Genomic DNA, 17,347 nt, shown 5'->3' with positions numbered 1-17,347 from the left:
CTAAGCTTCACGGTTAGCCAGGCACAGTCACATTGTTTATCAGAGGACTATTGTAGAAATCTGAACTTAGCCAGAATAGAAAATTTACATAGTGAAAATTGGCATATCTTTTAAAAACAAAACCTTATTTTCCTTGTAATTTGAGAAATTTTAAGTAACATTAATGTATTTTTCAACCATTAGCAGTTACTGATTTTCTTCTTGTAGGAATTCACAGATTGATTAAAATAGTGGGTCACTGTTATTCACAGTCAGCAAAATGTTTCTTTTTTCATTGTTACAATGTGTACCAAATATGTAAATATAAATCACCACTAAATAGGTATCATTTATGATCTAAATTAATTCATTGCATATATCTGAAGTGTAAAATTTGATGTTTTAAAATATATATATATATGTAAACTCATGAAACCATTATCAAAATCAAAACAATGTATCAGTTATTACCTGTGGGGAAAATTCTGGGGCTTCCTGCAGACTGCTGCCTGCAACTCACTTTTAGCTGCCTGCAGTTTACGGTATTTGCCGCATTTGTGTTCGTGCTGACCCTGGAATGGACAGTTCAGTAGCAAGGAGCAGTGCCCAAGAAACCACACACTTTCTCACAGGAGAAAGTGCGTTTTGGTCAGGGAGTGTTGAACAGCCTCTTGGATCTTACTGAGCCAGCCAGGCTTCAAGCTGTGCTACTTTTCCTGCTACTTTTATTAGCCAGATCTTAACATAAATCACCTGAGGGTCAGGGTTAATGAAATTAAGAGTACTTGTACTAATTAATTCAGAAAGATGAAAGGTAAAAGTGATTTTACAGGTATATAACAACAACTCCCCTAAGCGTAATAACTTTCTGCATTTGATTGCTCTTCAATTCCTATGTAAGAGCACTGTTTCCCTTTGTAAACAACTTTGAAATACTTTATAAATCAGGGATTGGTTCCCTAAAAAAGGGAATATTTAAAAAAATTAGTTATTGTATTTAATATGGTTATTATAATGATCATGATCATTTGTCAGTCCCACAACTATTTCATTTGCTAGTTTGTTAATTAAAAAAACACATATAATATGTTGATTAGCTACTGTATAATTTCCTGAATGGCATTTTTTAAAAGTATTATGGAAAAATTATACTATACAGTCTTATTAATGAATAATTCTTTCACAGGCAGTTTGGGCTCTTGGCAACATTGCTGGAGATAGTACCATGTGCAGGGACTATGTCTTGGACTGCAATATTCTTCCCCCTCTTCTGCAGTAAGTTTCCTTTTTATTTAAGTGATACTAATATAGGAAGTTGTGTGCAGTTTAACATTGGAATCATTTTAAATACTTAGTGCCCTTTTTGGGGGGGAAGTGTCACACCGGCGGCGCTCAGGGGTTACTCCGGGCTCTGCGCTCAGAAGTTGCTCCTGGCACGTTTGGGGGACCATATGGGATGCCGGGATTTGAACTGGGGTTTGTCCGGTGCTGGCTGCATGCAAGGCAAATGCCTTACTCCTGTGCTATCTCTCCGGCCCCCTTTTAGTGCTTTTTTTTTTTTTTTTTTTTTTAAGTTTTTGGTTTTTGGGCCACACCTGGCAGTGCTCAGGGGTTACTCCTGGCTGTCTGCTCAGAAATAGCTCCTGGCAGGCACGGGGGACCATATGGGACACCGGGATTCGAACCAACCACCTTTAGTCCTGGATCGGCTACTTGCAAGGCAAACGCCACTGTGCTATCTCTCCGGGCCCCCTTTTAGTGCATTTTTAAAAAACATTTTACTGGGCCCGAAGAGATAGCACAGCGGCGTTTGCCTTGCAAGCAGCCGATCCAGGACCAAAGGTGGTTGGTTCGAATCCCGGTGTCCCATATGGTCCCCCGTGCCTGCCAGGAGCTATTTCTGAGCAGACAGCCAGGAGTAACCCCTGAGCATCGCCGGGTGTGGCCCAAAAACCAAAAAAAAAAAAAACCACAACATTTTTACTAAAACTTAGGTCATTTCTTCTGGCAACTTATTTCAGTACCAAAATTTATGAGTCAGCTATAGTAAAACTTTATTCTAGATAAAAAGTAATTTGAAGGCATCTCTTAGCGGTATGAAAATACTTTAGCATTTATCTTATTTCAGTAGCGACCTATGTTTTTTTATAGTTTACCATTATATAATCATGCTTATAGGTTATTTTCAAAGCAAAACCGTCTGACCATGACCCGGAATGCAGTATGGGCTTTGTCTAATCTCTGTAGAGGGAAAAGTCCACCTCCAGAGTTTGCAAAGGTAAGGATTATTTTGTGGGGAATTAAAAGACTAAGTAGTACAATTAGCAATATAGCAAGGTTCAGTAGTCGATATTAATGTAATCAGAACATCTTGTTGGTAAAATTTTAAGTTTTAACAACTTTGTTTCTAGTGACAGTAAAATTATTTTTAATTTTATTTTTTTATTTTTTTTTTTTTTTTGGTTTTTGGGCCACACCCGGTAACGCTCAGGGGTTACTCCTGGCTATGCGCTCAGAAGTCGCTCCTGGCTTGGGGGACCATATGGGACACCGGGGGATCGAACCGCGGTCCGTCTCCTAGGCTAGCGCAGGTAAGGCAGGCACCTTACCTCCAGCGCCACCGCCCGGCCCCTTTATTTTTATTTTTATTTTGGTTTTTGGGCCACACCCAGCAGTGCACAGGGGTTACTCCTGGCTGTCTGCTCAGAAATAGCTCCTGGCAGGCTCGGGGGACCATATGGGACCACCGGGATTCGAACCAACCACCTTTGGTCCTGGATCGGCTGCTTGCAAGGCAAACGCCGCTGTGCTATCTCTCCAGGCCCAAATTATTTTTATTTTAATTCTGAATTTTTACAACCTTTAAAAAGTTGCAAACTTAATCTTAAAATAAAACCTATGTATGTTTTTATTCATAACAAAATAGCTAAAATACATAATTTCCTACCCCTTAGCCCCTATGATTGTTTCCTTGGTCTACAAAGAGTATTTTGACAGGGAATTTTACTTTGAGAATTGGTATTTATTAAACTTAGCTCTCAGAAATTCTTTTCTTTGGGCTCTAATTACTATTCTCTAATAGCGAGGCTGCTGATAGCAGTTTTCAAAGATCAAGTGCTACTTTGACTTTTGTTACTTCATCACTGCAAGTATTAATCACCCCAGATCAAATGTGTATCTGATTACTTTCTGGAGCTTATTGACTCCCTTCTAGCTTTTATCCTTTTGAATTTCATGATCATTATCTCCTTCATAGGTTTCTCCATGTTTGAATGCACTTTCCTGGTTGCTGTTTGTTAATGACACAGATGTACTGGCTGATGCATGCTGGGCTCTCTCATATCTATCAGATGGACCCAATGATAAAATTCAAGCAGTCATTGATTCTGGAGTATGTAGAAGACTTGTGGAGCTTCTGATGTAAGATAATTTTATGGGCCTGTTTGTAATCTTTGACTATGTATTTTTTATTGTTAAGGATAAAATACTGATGTTATAACCCATTTATTATGCTTTAGACTGGTTTAGTTATTATTTTGTATAGACCTCATATCTATTTGTGTTTTAAAACTATATTTTAGTCTTTTTTTAAGTCAAATCTTAAAATGTGAGAGAATTGGCACACTTTGAGAAGACTAATTGGTCTCCTTTAAGGAGAGAAAATAAAATATTAAGGAAAAATGAAAGAATGTTGGGTTATTTAAACTGAAATAAAGACTGTCTTCAAATTTATAGTTTATGGAGGATTGTTTTCTTTTGTTCAGGCTTATAAATAACTGAGGTTTAGTAGAAAGAGTTTACCATTAAAATGTTTTCACTTTTAGTTGTTGAGGTATTATCTTTCACTACGCATCAAGTTGTTACCTATAGGTCCTTTTGATTGGCCTTGAACTCCATGAAAAAGGGAGAAAGAAATTTCACTATTTTTTGTTTTGAAAGCCATTGAAAAAGTGGAAAATTATTAGGACTCAAGAGTTCCAGGATCTGAATTCTTCCATTTAATTAGCTGTGCGACCTTGGAAAAAAATGTAATTTTTGATTTCTTCATTTGAAAAGAGGCAGATGAGTTGAAATAATCTATATTAAGGTGCTATAAGTGTTATAGATCAAAATATGATAAAGTGCATTTTCTACCTTCTTACAATAAATTAATTACAAAACCAGCTGCATTAGATTAAATTTGCATTAAATTACATGTTAATAGCAGGGCTGCTGTTACTTCATTTAAAATTTAATTATCCTGTAATAATTTCTTTTCATTTACTGGAAAGATAGTACAGGGATTAAGGCACTTCTCTTGCATGTAGTTAGTTGTGGTTAGATCTCTGGCACCAGTTATGATCTCTGAGGATAGCCAGGAGTTATCCAAAGCCAAGAGTTAAGTCCTATAAAATACTGGATATGGTCCAAAAGTAAGAAACAAAAGTCAGTTTTTGTATTTAAAAAAGTCCTTTATCATAAGTCTAGTGTGATTACTTTTAATAAGTTGGCTATGAAACAGAAGTGCCTTAAAAGAAAAGAGAAAGGGCCCGGTGAGATAGCACAGCGGCGTTTGCCTTGCAAGCAGCCGATCCAGGACCAAAGGTGGTTGGTTCGAATCCCGGTGTCCCATATGGTCCCCCGTGCCTGCCAGGAGCAATTTCTGAGCCTGGAGCCAGGAATAACCCCTGAGCACTGCCGGGTGTGACCCAAAAACCAAAAAAAAAGTTAAGAAATTTTTCTTATAAAATGAACCTTTTTGTATGGTATGGATCCATACCTCTATTCCCCTCCATACTTTTGAGTTCATCAATCTTAAATTTAGTGAATCCAGAATAGTAGAAATGATTTCCTATTATTTAAATTTACGTTTTTATGATTATTAGAGGTTTGACATTTTTCAAATACAAATTAAGACTTTATGGGGGAGAAGGAGAACTAATATAGAGGGTAACGTCCTTGTGCCTTACATGTAGCCAACCTGGTTTAGATCCTTGACATTCCATAAAGTCTGCCAAGCAGTACCAGGAGTGATTCCTTAGTGCAGTGCCAGGAGTAACCCCTGACATACCTAAATTTGGCCAAAAAAAAACAAAAAAACAAAATCAGACAAAAACCAAGACTTTATGAGAAGCTGCTAAACAATACCAAGTAAAAATTCATGTGCACATATCTTTTAGACTTAGAGATGATGCCTACATATATGTGCATTGAGGCTTAACAAGTTTTTCTACTACATCATTTTTTGATATAGTCAGTGAGTCAGAACAATTTAAATAACTATCAGCAGGAGGAGTGATCTGATAATTTGGAGTATCCTAGCCAAGGAAAGCATTACAACCATTGACAAAGAATCTAGTGTCTCTTTGACTTGAAAAATTAAATTGCAGAATAATATGTACAGTATAACATCATTCAGTTAGAGAATGAAAATTAAGTTATATACATATAGTTATATGTATGTGATAAGTAGTAATCTTAGTTATGTAACAGTAGGGAAAGAGCAAGTTAGCACTGTTAATTATTTTATTCTTTTTTTTTTTGTGGGGGTGGGTTTGGATTTTTGGGCCACACCCGGCGGTGCTCAGGGGTTACTCCTGGCTGTCTGCTCAGAAATAGCTCCTGGCAGGCACGGGGGACCATGTGGGACACCGGGATTCGAACCAACCACCTTAGGTCCTAGATCGGCTGCTTGCAAGGCAAACGCCGCTGTGCCATCTCTCCAGGCCCCAATTATTTTATTCTTAAAACTTCTTTAAGTCAATGAATTTGTATAATACTTGGCTAATTGCTTAAAAATATGAAGTTAAATATGATGCTTAGGGGCCAGAGTCATAGCACAGCAGTAGGGTGTTTGTATTGCATGTGGCCAACTCATGATGGACTCGAGTTCAGTCCCTGGCATCCCATATGGTCCCCTTTAGTCTGCCAGGAGTGGTTTCTGAACGCAGATCCAGAGTAACGCCTGAGTGCCACTGAGTGTGATCCAAAAACTAAAAAAAGAATAAAATATGCTGAATACTCAAAGTGCTCCATAAATGTTAATTGTGGCTTTTGATATCACCTACAGAGAGCCAAGTAATGAGTAATTACTTTTCAAATTTAAGTAATTTAATTTTAAGTAATTACTTTTTACTTGTTTTAATTGACAATATTTATTAAGTGATGTTTGTTTTGTTTGCTTGTTTGGGGGCCAAACCTATTGGCGCTTAGGGGTTACTCCTGACTATGTGCTCAGAAATCGCTCCTGGCTTTGAGGACCATATGAGGACCATATAGGGATCTAACCAAAGTCTGTCCTGGGTCAGCGGTGTGAAGGCAATTTTGGTTCCAGGTGATGGGATTCCTGGAAAAGATTGTTAGGAAAGTTGAATTGTTTTATTTTTCTTTTTAACGTAATTAAGAACTGCAGTGATAGTACAGCAGATAGGTGATTTGCCTTATATTTGAGGATCCAAATGGTGCCTGCTACCAGTGATTTCTGAGCTCAGAGTTAGGAGTAAGCCCTGAGCACAACTCTGTGTGACCCAAGAACACCCTCAACCCCCCAAAAAAAACCTAAATGGAACAACTCTTGAAGTGGATACCATACACATTTATATGATTTCTTTAATAACTTAGGTATTTTGGTATCTTTGTACTCTAAAATCCTATCATGTCTTTTTTAGTGTGGATTCAGCCTAAGAAAAGGAAGGGATACAAAGCATAGAATTGTTGGCTATTAAATTTCTTTTTTATGGTTGCAGGCATAATGATTATAAAGTGGTTTCTCCTGCTTTGCGGGCTGTGGGAAACATTGTCACAGGAGATGATATTCAGACACAGGTATGAATAAATCTATTGTTAGCTGATTACTTTTTAAAATAATACCTTGAGCTTCATTTCTTCTGGCAATTTATTTCAGTGCCAACATGTATAAGTCAGCTAGAGTAAAACTTTATTCTAGATAAAAAGTTAGTTGAAGGCATCTATTTTTTTGTGGGTCAGTATAATATGTAAGAAAATTTCAAACTTTTCCTTTTAGGTAATTTTGAATTGTTCAGCTCTGCAGAGTTTATTGCATTTGCTGAGTAGCCCAAAGGAATCTATCAAAAAAGAAGCATGTTGGACAATATCGAACATTACTGCTGGAAATAGGGCACAGATTCAGGTAATCTGCACCTGTGTCTTGTATATTTTTATTAATGTTTATAACTTTATTTTTTTCTGTGTATATTTCATTATTACCTTGGAAAACACTAACTTCTCATTGTCACCGTTGTTGTCTTAGTCCTCTGCTTACTCTATTTATCCTACTGTATAAATCTATAAACTTTATACTGAGGCCTTGCTTTTGTTCCTTTTTGCCCCTTAGCAACTCAGTAAATATATTATTTGTTGATTTACTAAGATCTGAGATTCAGGATCTAAGACTTAGTGTTTTGTATACTTTGTGTTAAACAAATTGGCTTTCCTCTTGCAATATTTAATAAAAAGTACTTATTTTCTAGTGAGTATATATGTATTGGATTGCTTCAATTTTTCTAAATTATGGGCACCTGTTTATTCTGAGATGAATAGCTATTATAACTAAATTTTAAAATAAAAATCCTTTTGGTCTTCCCAAGCAGTCTATCTGTGGGCCACTCCTGATGAATGCCAGTTGAATCAGGTGTTCTAATTCTAGGGACAGAGATTGCCGAGCTGCCTGACCATTCATTCAGTGATTGGAGATAAAATAAAATTTTCATTGATAAACTGATGGTTGATTGTACTAGAATATTGGGAATACTGCCTCATACCTTGGTATATATATCTATTCTTCTTCACTTTTAGCACCATAATTCTATTGGTATTTGCCATTATTATGCTCTCCCCTTTCACTTCTCTACTCCTTTTCCTCTGGTAGCTAACATATTTTTTTCTGAGTTCAAAAGGTATTTTTGTTTCATTTTACTCTTTTATTTTTATCCCCCATATGAATAAAACCATCTGGTATTATTTTCTGATTTGATTCACTTAACATAATCATTTCTTGTGTAGACTTCTCAGCTTCTCATGTTTAGATGTAACAATGGGTATGAACCCATTTTAGGTTCATTTTTTAAAATAAGGCTTTATGATTTCTAGTACTGTTAATGAAATGGTATAATTCTGTGCATTCAGCATTCTTGTATCCTACCCTCAAGCCCTCTCAAAATTGTTCCTTCCCTCTCTCAATACCCACTCGACCCTTCATTTCCTTTTCTCCCTGTCATGGTAAGTTCAGTTCACTAGAACAGTTCTCAGATTCTTCTGCCTTAGCCATTGGTTATTATAACCAAAAACAATTTTTTTAATATAATTTTTATTTTAATCATAGTGGCTTACATATCGTTCACAGTAATATTTTAGGTACATATTAACATTGAATCAGGGGAATTCCCATCACCGAATTGTCCTCCCTACACCTACAGTTATGTTTCCAGAAGACCCACTCATTTGCTATTGTCTCAATCAGACCTTTGGAATTAGAGATCATGGTTGTTGTGCAGGTCGTAGATCAAACCCTAGACAAGGGCTTTTTTATTGGTCAAAGGATACATATTGGTCCCAGGATACATACTGCCTGGTCATGGTTCAATCAGCCAGTCATCTGTAGATCGCGATCTTGGCTTTTGCACAGACCAAAGGATGACAAATCTTCTGATTTTGTCTTATCGTTAGCTGGCAAAGTAGGATAATCTGCTCTTAGTTCAAGTTGTTCCCAATTTCCTCGTTCCTTTTAATATCATATTAGAGCTGGACAGGTTGGTGTCTGAGTAGTATTAAGGATGTCTCAGGGGGGGGGCAGCGAGGTGGCGCTAGAGGTAAGGTGTCTGTCTTGCAAGCGCTAGTCAAGGAAGGACCTCAGTTCAATCCCCTGGCGTCCCATATGGTCCCCCCAAGCCAGGGGCAATTTCTGAGTTCTTAGCCAGGAGTAACCCCTGAGCATCAAATGGGTGTGGCCCGAAAAACCAAAAAAAAAAAAAAAAAAAAAAAGGATGTTTCAGATGGGATTTGGTTCCTGTAGCTGTTGTGTAGAACTGTGTCATTTCTATGCCTGGGATCCAGGATTCCAGGCTGGATGGTCGGTGTCTTAATCACCTCGGGTCTAAGTTGGGTCCACATGACAGAAAATAGAAAATAATTTAAGGAAGTTTTCTAATGTTGGTAAATGAAAAAGACTTAGCAAAAATACTTGTCTACCTAAATCTAACTCTGATAATCTGGATGGGAAATAGCTTGAAAACCTGGCAGCAGTGTGAAAGAAAAAGAAAAGATAAGCAGAAGACATTTTCAGTTGGAAATATTTAAAATGCACTGGAGAGATAAATTGACTGAATTATACTTTGCATGAGGAGACCCATATTTTGTGCCTGGCAGTTTATGGTTTTCTGAGCACACTTGGTGTGTTCTTCAAAGAAAAAATTAAATAAAATGAAAATACTTTGAGATAATGATGAGTAAATTAATTTAGGATATGAACCTACCAAGAGACTTTTGAAAGCTAGAAGACTTGATAAAGGATAGGTGATATTTTGAGGTAATTATTAAGTCATAAGCCCTGTTAGCCACTCGTAGACAAGAGCTCTGGAGAAATGGAGACTGGAAAATTAAAATTTAAAAACAAACAAACCAAGAGTGGATACTATGAGAGAAATGAGAAAAGTAGATTGAGAATTAATCTCTATGATTTGTTACTGAGAGTTGAAGAAGAGAGGACTACAAGAAAAAATTAGAAGATAGGAGTTCACTTGTGAAGAGATATGTCATAAACATCAAATATATCCAAAAGTAGAGATACAGTGAGGAATTTATTTCAGCTTATTTTTAATAGGGTGGGGCATTATTGGTGAATAAACGTGTAAGTTACAGTATCATGAACATTACTACTAATCTTATAATTTCCTTTTTCATTTGATGTTTTCTTTATTATCAGACTGTGATAGATGCTAGCATTTTTCCAGCCCTCATTAGTATATTACAAACTGCTGAGTTTCGGACAAGGAAAGAAGCAGCTTGGGCCATCACAAATGCAACTTCTGGGGGATCAGCTGAACAAATCAAGTAAGTTCTACTCATGTATTATTTTGTGTCCACTGATTAAAAATACTCAGCGTCTGGTCTTTTTCTTGTTCTCGGTTTTATAATTAGACTCAGATAAATCTATTTCTTTAGGTACTATTAATAAAAATAATTCTGGAATTGTGAGAAGGTACAGATGAAATGTAAACCAATGTAGATAGGAGCTTCCGCCTTCTTTCAGAACCTGAGAATATGAATCATCTTATTCTGCCTCATATTTCTATGCCCTCTTATAAATTGGGAAAAAAAATAAAGTGGATGGGACCCAGGGCCAAACAGTCTCAGGAGCATTGAGTGGAAATAAAATATAGGCAGATCTAAATACCCAATCCAAAGTTAATGACAATAGAATCAAGAGACCCAAACTATAACAAGTTATACACAAAATGGACCTGTTACACTAGCAGTTCAGGGAGCTAAGGGTGGAGGTATGAGATGCATGCTGGGAACTCTGGTAGAGGGAGGTCAACACTGGTGGTGGGAATGGCCCCAATTCACTGTCAGAATATGAAACTTGATACTAAGTCAGCCACTATTCATATAGAAAAATATAAAGTGACAAAGGAAGAAAGTTTGTAGTCTTGATCTATCTTAACCTTTTTTATCCTTTTGGTTATACTGAGGTTAATGGCATGCAACTTTGCTACTGAACCACATCGCCTGCCCTTGCCTAACTAACTTTATGCCCTTCCCATAACTAATTTTATGGATTGCCCAGATAATAGATTTTTTTTTCTTTTTCTTTTTTATTTCTATGGGGCATTTTGACCCATATATGACTATGCTCAGTGCTTACTCTTAGCTCTGTGCTCTGAAGACCATATTGGGCACTGAGATTTGAATTTGGTTTAGCCATATGCAAGACAAGTATTTTCCTGTTCCACTATCATTCTGATCCAGGAAGATGGTTCTAAATCAATGTTAATGCCTCCTTTTTCTGTTGCTTTGTGACTTAATTGTAGGCACTCACATTGCTGATTTTTGTTACTTTGTTCAGAATTTAAAAATAAAAACATTTCAAAATTTCATTAGGTCCAAAAGATAAGTAGATATCCAAAGTAGTAAAGTTGTAAATAAATAGCACATAGCTTACTTTGGGAAAGTTTATTGTAGATAGGTTTTTCAAGAAGGACTTCAAGTGGCCTTTAGAAGCATACTTGTATAAGATTAGTATTTTTCAAATCTTTGAGTAAGGTGAATTGTGTTCTTAGTATATGCTTCCAGATGGCGGTACTTTTAAACAGTTAAACAGTCATTATCTGATCAAATTCAAATTTATAATCCTTATACTGCCATTTTGTACCTAAATATGTCTTCTAAGTTGTAAAGGTTAAATTATGTACACATATTTTTAATTTACTTCTAAAATACTGTGGTATTTTTCATCAAAATATTCAAAGTCTACAGGAGAGCTCAGAGGAATAAAATGTATGCCCTCCATGCTGAGTTCTGAGTTTGATCAGGGAACAGTATAACCTTCCAGCAATGCTGGTTGGTTTCTCCCTGATCTACTGGGGAAATCTAATAGCAAACAGTATTTAAGAAGTTGTGGGGCCTGAGCACAGTGCTAGTAATAAGCTTCAAGTCTGCCATATGTGGCCCCCAAACCAAAATACATAAATTTTAACCTAGCTGTTTATAATGAAGTTAATAATCATTCTTTTAGAAATTTCTTAACTAGATACATAATTTTAAAAATTATTACAGGGGCCAGAGCAATTAAAGAGTGGGTAGGAGACATGCTTGTACTTGGCAACCTGGATTCGGTCCCCAGCACCGCATATGATCCCTCAAGCCCTGCCGAGAGTCATCTCTGAGCACCATGAGGCCTAAAAAAACAAAACAAAAAAATTATTACCCCCCTCAGAGACACAAAAAACAGTTCAGAAAGACACATGCACACCATTATTCATTGCAACACTTAAAATAGCTAAGATATGGAATCAACCTAGATGCCCATCAATACCTAAGTGGATCATAACAATATGGTATATATATATATATATATATATATATATATATACACACAGTGGAATATTACACAGCTCTAAGGGATGATGTATCGTGATTCACTGCAACATGAACAAAGATATGTTAAGTGAAGTAAGCTAGAAGGACAAATCATCGTTGGCCCCAAAGTGTAGGGAGGAGAAGAACAGTAAAGGAAGGAAACTGAGAGAGGAAGAGACGATGGAAAGCAATGGGGGAACAGGGGATCCAGTTATTAGTTGTATAAAGGAATGATATAGAATTCCAAACTTAACCAAATTAAAAATGTGCCTGTTAAAAGTGGCAGCCTGGGGGTAAGGGTGTGGAGCCTGGGAACCTGGTAGAGGGAAGAAGGCCCTGTTGGTGAAATTGGTGCTGAAACATAGTATATTTCAAGCCCAACTATGAATAACTGTAAATCATGGTGCTTTAATGAAAAAAAAAATTTTTTTTAAAGGAAAAAATATAAAACCACTTTGGTTAAGAGTACAGACAAGGGGCCGGGCGGTGGCGCTCGAGGTAAGGTGCCTGCCTTACCTGCGCTAGCCTAGGAGACGGACCGCGGTTCGATCCCCGGCGTCCCATATGGTCCCCCAAGCCAGGAGCAACTTCTGAGCGCATAGCCAGGAGTAACCCCTGAGCGTCACCGGGTGTGGCCCAAAAACCAAAAAAAAAAAAAAAAAAAAAAAAAAAAAAGAGTACAGACAAGATTTCTTTAGAAAAAGTCCATATTTATGGGACCAGAGAGATAGCACAGCGGTAAGGTGTTAGCCTTAGATGCAGAAGAAAGGTGGTTCGAATCCCGGCATCCCATATAGTCCCCCGAGCCTGCCAGGAGCAATTTCTGAGCAGAGCAGTAACCCCTGAGCACTGCCGGGTGTGACCCAAAAACCGAAAAGAAAAAAAAAAGAAAAAGTCCAAATTTTAATTTTAATTTAAAAGATTTATACTAGGTCTTTCATGCCATTTCTCAGTAAATTTTTAAGTCCTCAAACATCTGAGCAAATATACCCCGTGGAATGCTCTCTCTCTCTCTCTCTCTCTCTCTCTCTCTCTCTCTCTCTCTCTCTCTCTCTCTCTCCCTCCCTCCCTCCCTCCCTCCCTCCCTCCCTCCCTTCCCTCCCTCTTTTTTTTTTTTTTTTTTTAAAAAAGGGTATCTTGGGGCCAGAGAGGTGGCGCTAGAGATAAGGTGTCTGCCTTGCAAACGCCCCACGGTTCGATCCCCCTCAAGCCAGGGGCAATTTCTGAGCACATAGCCAGGAGTAACCTCTGAGCATCAAACAGGTGTGGCCCAAAGAACCAAATAAAATTAAAAATAAATAAATAAATAAATAAATAAATAAATAAATAAAGGTATCTGTTAGAACTCCTATGGAACTACGGTACTCTGGTCATCCTTTTTTTGCCTTTAATTACAAGTTGTTACAAATTATCTGGTGAAACTTGTATTAATATTGAAATGTTGAGCTGAGTTTTACTGACAAAGCATGTTCTTTGTATGTATGATATTCTGGTGGGAAGGAGAAATTTATATTTAAATTATCCATGTAAACTTATATACAAGCTCTAGAAGTCTTCTAACTATCTTAAAATTTTATTATACTTATTATTATTATATAGAATTGTATAACTATAGATAGTGATGCAAAACTAAAGGGACTTTTATAAGACAGGATTAGGATTAAGAAAGTATAAGGATTAGGCATAACTGAACTGTTTCCAGTAAAGAAGACATCCTATCAAGACTAAGATATATAATAGATAATGGACTTTTTAGATCAGATTTGAGGATAATTTGGAGATTCTGAACAAATGTTTTTGAAATATCAGCTGATATTTAATAGACTAACCATTGTATTCCATTGGTGTGTAAGCAAATCTCTAAGTCACCTATTTGGCTGGAGTTTAGTGACAAATTTATTAATATGTTGTTGCCCACGTTAACAGTTGAGTAAACAGGCATAGACAGTAATTCATAAGTAGTAGAGTGGTAGTGTAATAACACTTTATCTCTGTGTACTTGTTAATATTGGTACTGCTTTTCTATTTTCTACATTTGCGACTTACAATAAGATAAACAATTTTTGTTTAATAAAAAGGAGAATTATATAAATTTGTTGAAAAATTGATGACTGAACACTCTAGTGATAAAGAAGGGGAAATGGTCAGAAATGGCTTTAAGCCTAAAGTATATTACTTATTCTTTTTTTGTTTTGTTTTGTTTTTGTTTTTTTTTGTTTTGTTTTGTTTTTGGGCCACATCCGGCGGTGCTCAGGGCTTACTCCTGGCTGTCTGCTCAGAAATAGCTCCTGGCAGGCACGGGGGACCATATGGGACACCGGGATTCGAACCAACCACCTTAGGTCCTGGACCGGCTGCTTGCAAGGCAAATACCGCTGTGCTATCTCTCCAGGCCCGTATATTACTTATTCTGAAGCTTAGATTGCTGATTGTTCTGTTCATGTGATATATATTCTTAATTTTTAGAAACTATTTTAAATATGACAAACTTTTAAAAAACATTTAAATATTCTTATTTTTATAGAAATTTGAAATATAGGACAGATTTTTATATTTCTCACCCCAGTAACATCTCGGCTTAGTGTGGTTGTATGTTTTAATTAATAAGCCAGTACTCATACATTATTAACTTTTAAAATCATCTTTCAAATTCCTAGTGACACTGTTCTTAATATTGTTTTTACAATAGTGTTGCCTTCTTCAGAATATTTCAACTTTAATAATATAGTATGGGTTCTGTAAACTGGCTTCTTCCACTTAACATTGTATGCACATTAATGTTCCTTCATAATTTTTCATGATTTGCTAGCTTGATTCTTTTTATTACTAAGTGAAAGTTTCTTATCTGATATACTGCGATTTGCTTCCCCATTTACCTATGATGTTTCTCTTGGTTCCTTTCAGTTTGGGGTACTTGTGAATAAAACCAGATACTTATGTACAGGTTTGTATTTGGACATGACTTTTAATTTCATTTGAACAAATATCTAGGAGTTTATGGATTATACAGAAATCATTATTTTTGGTTGCCATAAAAATAGGTAAAAATAATAAGTTAATCAAAGGTGAAAAAAAATCAAGTATTTGTTTAGGATTACCCATATTGAGAATAAAAAAGTACTCCAATTTCTTGGAGTCCAGTAATAGTGGAGGGTAAATATTGATTTGTAGCTTTTTATGTGTGATAAAGGTGGCTTTTTCTCTTTGTTCAGTAGGCTAGAATATGACACCAATTTTATAATTTTTATGAACTTAAAAGTTTTGTCTCACTAAAATTTTTTTTGTATTTAGGTACCTTGTAGAGCTGGGTTGTATCAAGCCACTTTGTGATCTACTCACAGTTATGGATTCTAAGATCGTACAGGTTGCCCTCAACGGATTGGAAAATATTCTGAGGCTTGGAGAACAAGAAGCCAAAAGGAATGGCACTGGCATCAACCCTTACTGTGCTTTGATTGAAGAAGCTTATGGTAGGAAAAAGTATTTAATAGGTGTCCTTGACTGTTCACGTTTATCGTAAGCAAACTTATATGTAAACATTGTAATGAATGATGATATAGAGTGTAGAATTAGTAATGAGAAGAGATTTGTCTAATAATTTTTATACTGGCCCTTGAGATCCTCCAAGTTACTATTTTTGCCTTGTGGAGTTGATTTGAGCCCAGTGCTCGACTTTTCCTTTTAGAAACACAGGGTCTGGAGATTATAATGAAGATGTAGTTCAGTGGTATAGGTTGGCATGTACCCAATGTGAGTTAGATTCCTGGCACCTCAGGGTCCCCTGATCATTGCCAGATATGTCTCTGGAAGTCCCCCAGCACCTAGATGGCCTAGGTAATTCCTGGCATTGCATGACATCCTCAGATTGAATTGCCAATTTGGTTGACTTTCTGGTGTGGCCTCCCTTGGCCTTTGAGCATTTTTCATCAGAGCCCCTGCCCACATCCATAACCCCTCTCCTTCCTGCAAAAAGTTCTCACTTTAAATTTTAGCCCTATTTTCACTGTTCTAAAATATTTGACCTGACATCTCAAAGAGTCATACTCGTCTACCATTTGGTTTCAACTAAATTTAACTGTACATATAGTCTTTTTTTTACGTGTCCATTAGGCTTTTAGGTTTCCTAAATTATTTTAATACCTAAGTAGGATTAAAAATCATGGTTCTAGGACAATGGCTGTCAATCTAACTGTTGCCCTACTGTTGTCCTTTTACTCTAAGGTGTCTTCATTCCTAAGATTAAAATTAGGGTCCTAGCTTCAGCAGCACAAATACTAAAATTGGAATGTACTGAGAAGATTAGCATGGCCCCTGCGCAAGGATGACATGCAAATTCGTGAAACATTGCATATTTAAAAAAAATATTAAGTCCTAGTAAGATTGTTTTCAGTTTATTGAATTAACAGAACTGTTTCAACAATGATTTTAACAATTTACTATTTAAAAAAATGAGGACCAAGATATATATAATATAACTGGAGAGATAGGGCACTTGCTAGGTGGCCTGGGTTCAGTCCACACTACTCAATATATATTGTCAAGAGTGATGCCTGAATACAAAGCCTGGAATAAGGCCTGAGCACCACTGGGTATTGGGTTTGGTACCCAAACCAAAAAACATAAAAGAATTTAAAAGCAGTACCTGTTGTGTTTTTTTTGGGGGGGCTGTTTTGGTTTTTTTTTGTTTTTTTTTGTCACATCTAGTGACACTCAGGGGTTACTCCTAGCTATGTGCTCAGAAATTGCTCCTGGCTTGGGGGAGCCACATGGGACGCTGGGGGAATGAACCACGTCTGTCCTAGTGCGCAAGGCAGACACCTTATCGCTTGTACCACTGCTTCAGCCCCTAGTACCAGTTTATAAATAAGGAATTGTGACTTTTTTTTTTTTATAATAATGCTTTTTTGGGCCCGGAGAGATAGCACAGAGATGTTTGCCTTGCAAGCAGCCAATCCAGGACCTAAGGTGGTTGGTTCAAATCCCGGTGTCCCATATGGTCCCCCGTGCCTGCCAGGAGCTATTTCTGAGCAGACAGCCAGGAGTAACCCCTGAGCACTGCCGGGTGTGGCCCAAAAACCAAAAAATAAATAAATAAATAAAAATAATAATAATAATAATGCTTCTTTACTCAGCTTACTCTGGGGATAAATCCTGACCTTTATTGTTTGTTTTGTTTGGGGGCCACAATCAGTGATGCTCAGGTTGCTCCTGACTGCTCTTAGGAATTACTTCTAAAATTGGGTCCATAGGGAGGCCAAGCAAGGCAAGATTCGTACAGCTTCACTACCTGTCC

At 36.9% G+C, this 17,347-nt stretch overlaps 2 protein-coding genes and 1 non-coding gene across 3 annotated transcripts in view; 2 read left to right on the top strand and 1 right to left on the bottom strand.

Moving 5' to 3' along the window:
* Window positions 1–17,347, bottom strand: part of FAM162A (family with sequence similarity 162 member A) — a 497,431-nt gene that overhangs the window by 436,041 nt on the left and 44,043 nt on the right. The gene's annotated exons all lie outside the window — the stretch shown is intronic.
* The window catches only part of KPNA1 (karyopherin subunit alpha 1), a 58,247-nt gene that overhangs the window by 38,687 nt on the left and 2,213 nt on the right, over window positions 1–17,347 (top strand). Inside the window, exons 7-13 of the mRNA XM_049785920.1 lie at window positions 1,166–1,254; window positions 2,158–2,257; window positions 3,236–3,399; window positions 6,705–6,783; window positions 6,983–7,108; window positions 9,899–10,026; window positions 15,346–15,524. Of these exons, the coding sequence (XP_049641877.1) occupies window positions 1,166–1,254; window positions 2,158–2,257; window positions 3,236–3,399; window positions 6,705–6,783; window positions 6,983–7,108; window positions 9,899–10,026; window positions 15,346–15,524 (865 nt within the window). The remainder of the gene's footprint in view (window positions 1–1,165; window positions 1,255–2,157; window positions 2,258–3,235; window positions 3,400–6,704; window positions 6,784–6,982; window positions 7,109–9,898; window positions 10,027–15,345; window positions 15,525–17,347) is intronic.
* LOC126026819 (U6 spliceosomal RNA) lies at window positions 16,305–16,410 on the top strand. The gene has a single exon (XR_007502034.1). It is a non-coding gene; the product is annotated as a U6 spliceosomal RNA (small nuclear RNA).

Source organism: Suncus etruscus, chromosome 13 (genome assembly GCF_024139225.1).
Source record: "Suncus etruscus isolate mSunEtr1 chromosome 13, mSunEtr1.pri.cur, whole genome shotgun sequence".
NCBI classification, from domain to species: Eukaryota; Metazoa; Chordata; class Mammalia; order Eulipotyphla; family Soricidae; genus Suncus; species Suncus etruscus.
This window is presented reverse-complemented; position numbering and strand designations above follow the sequence as displayed.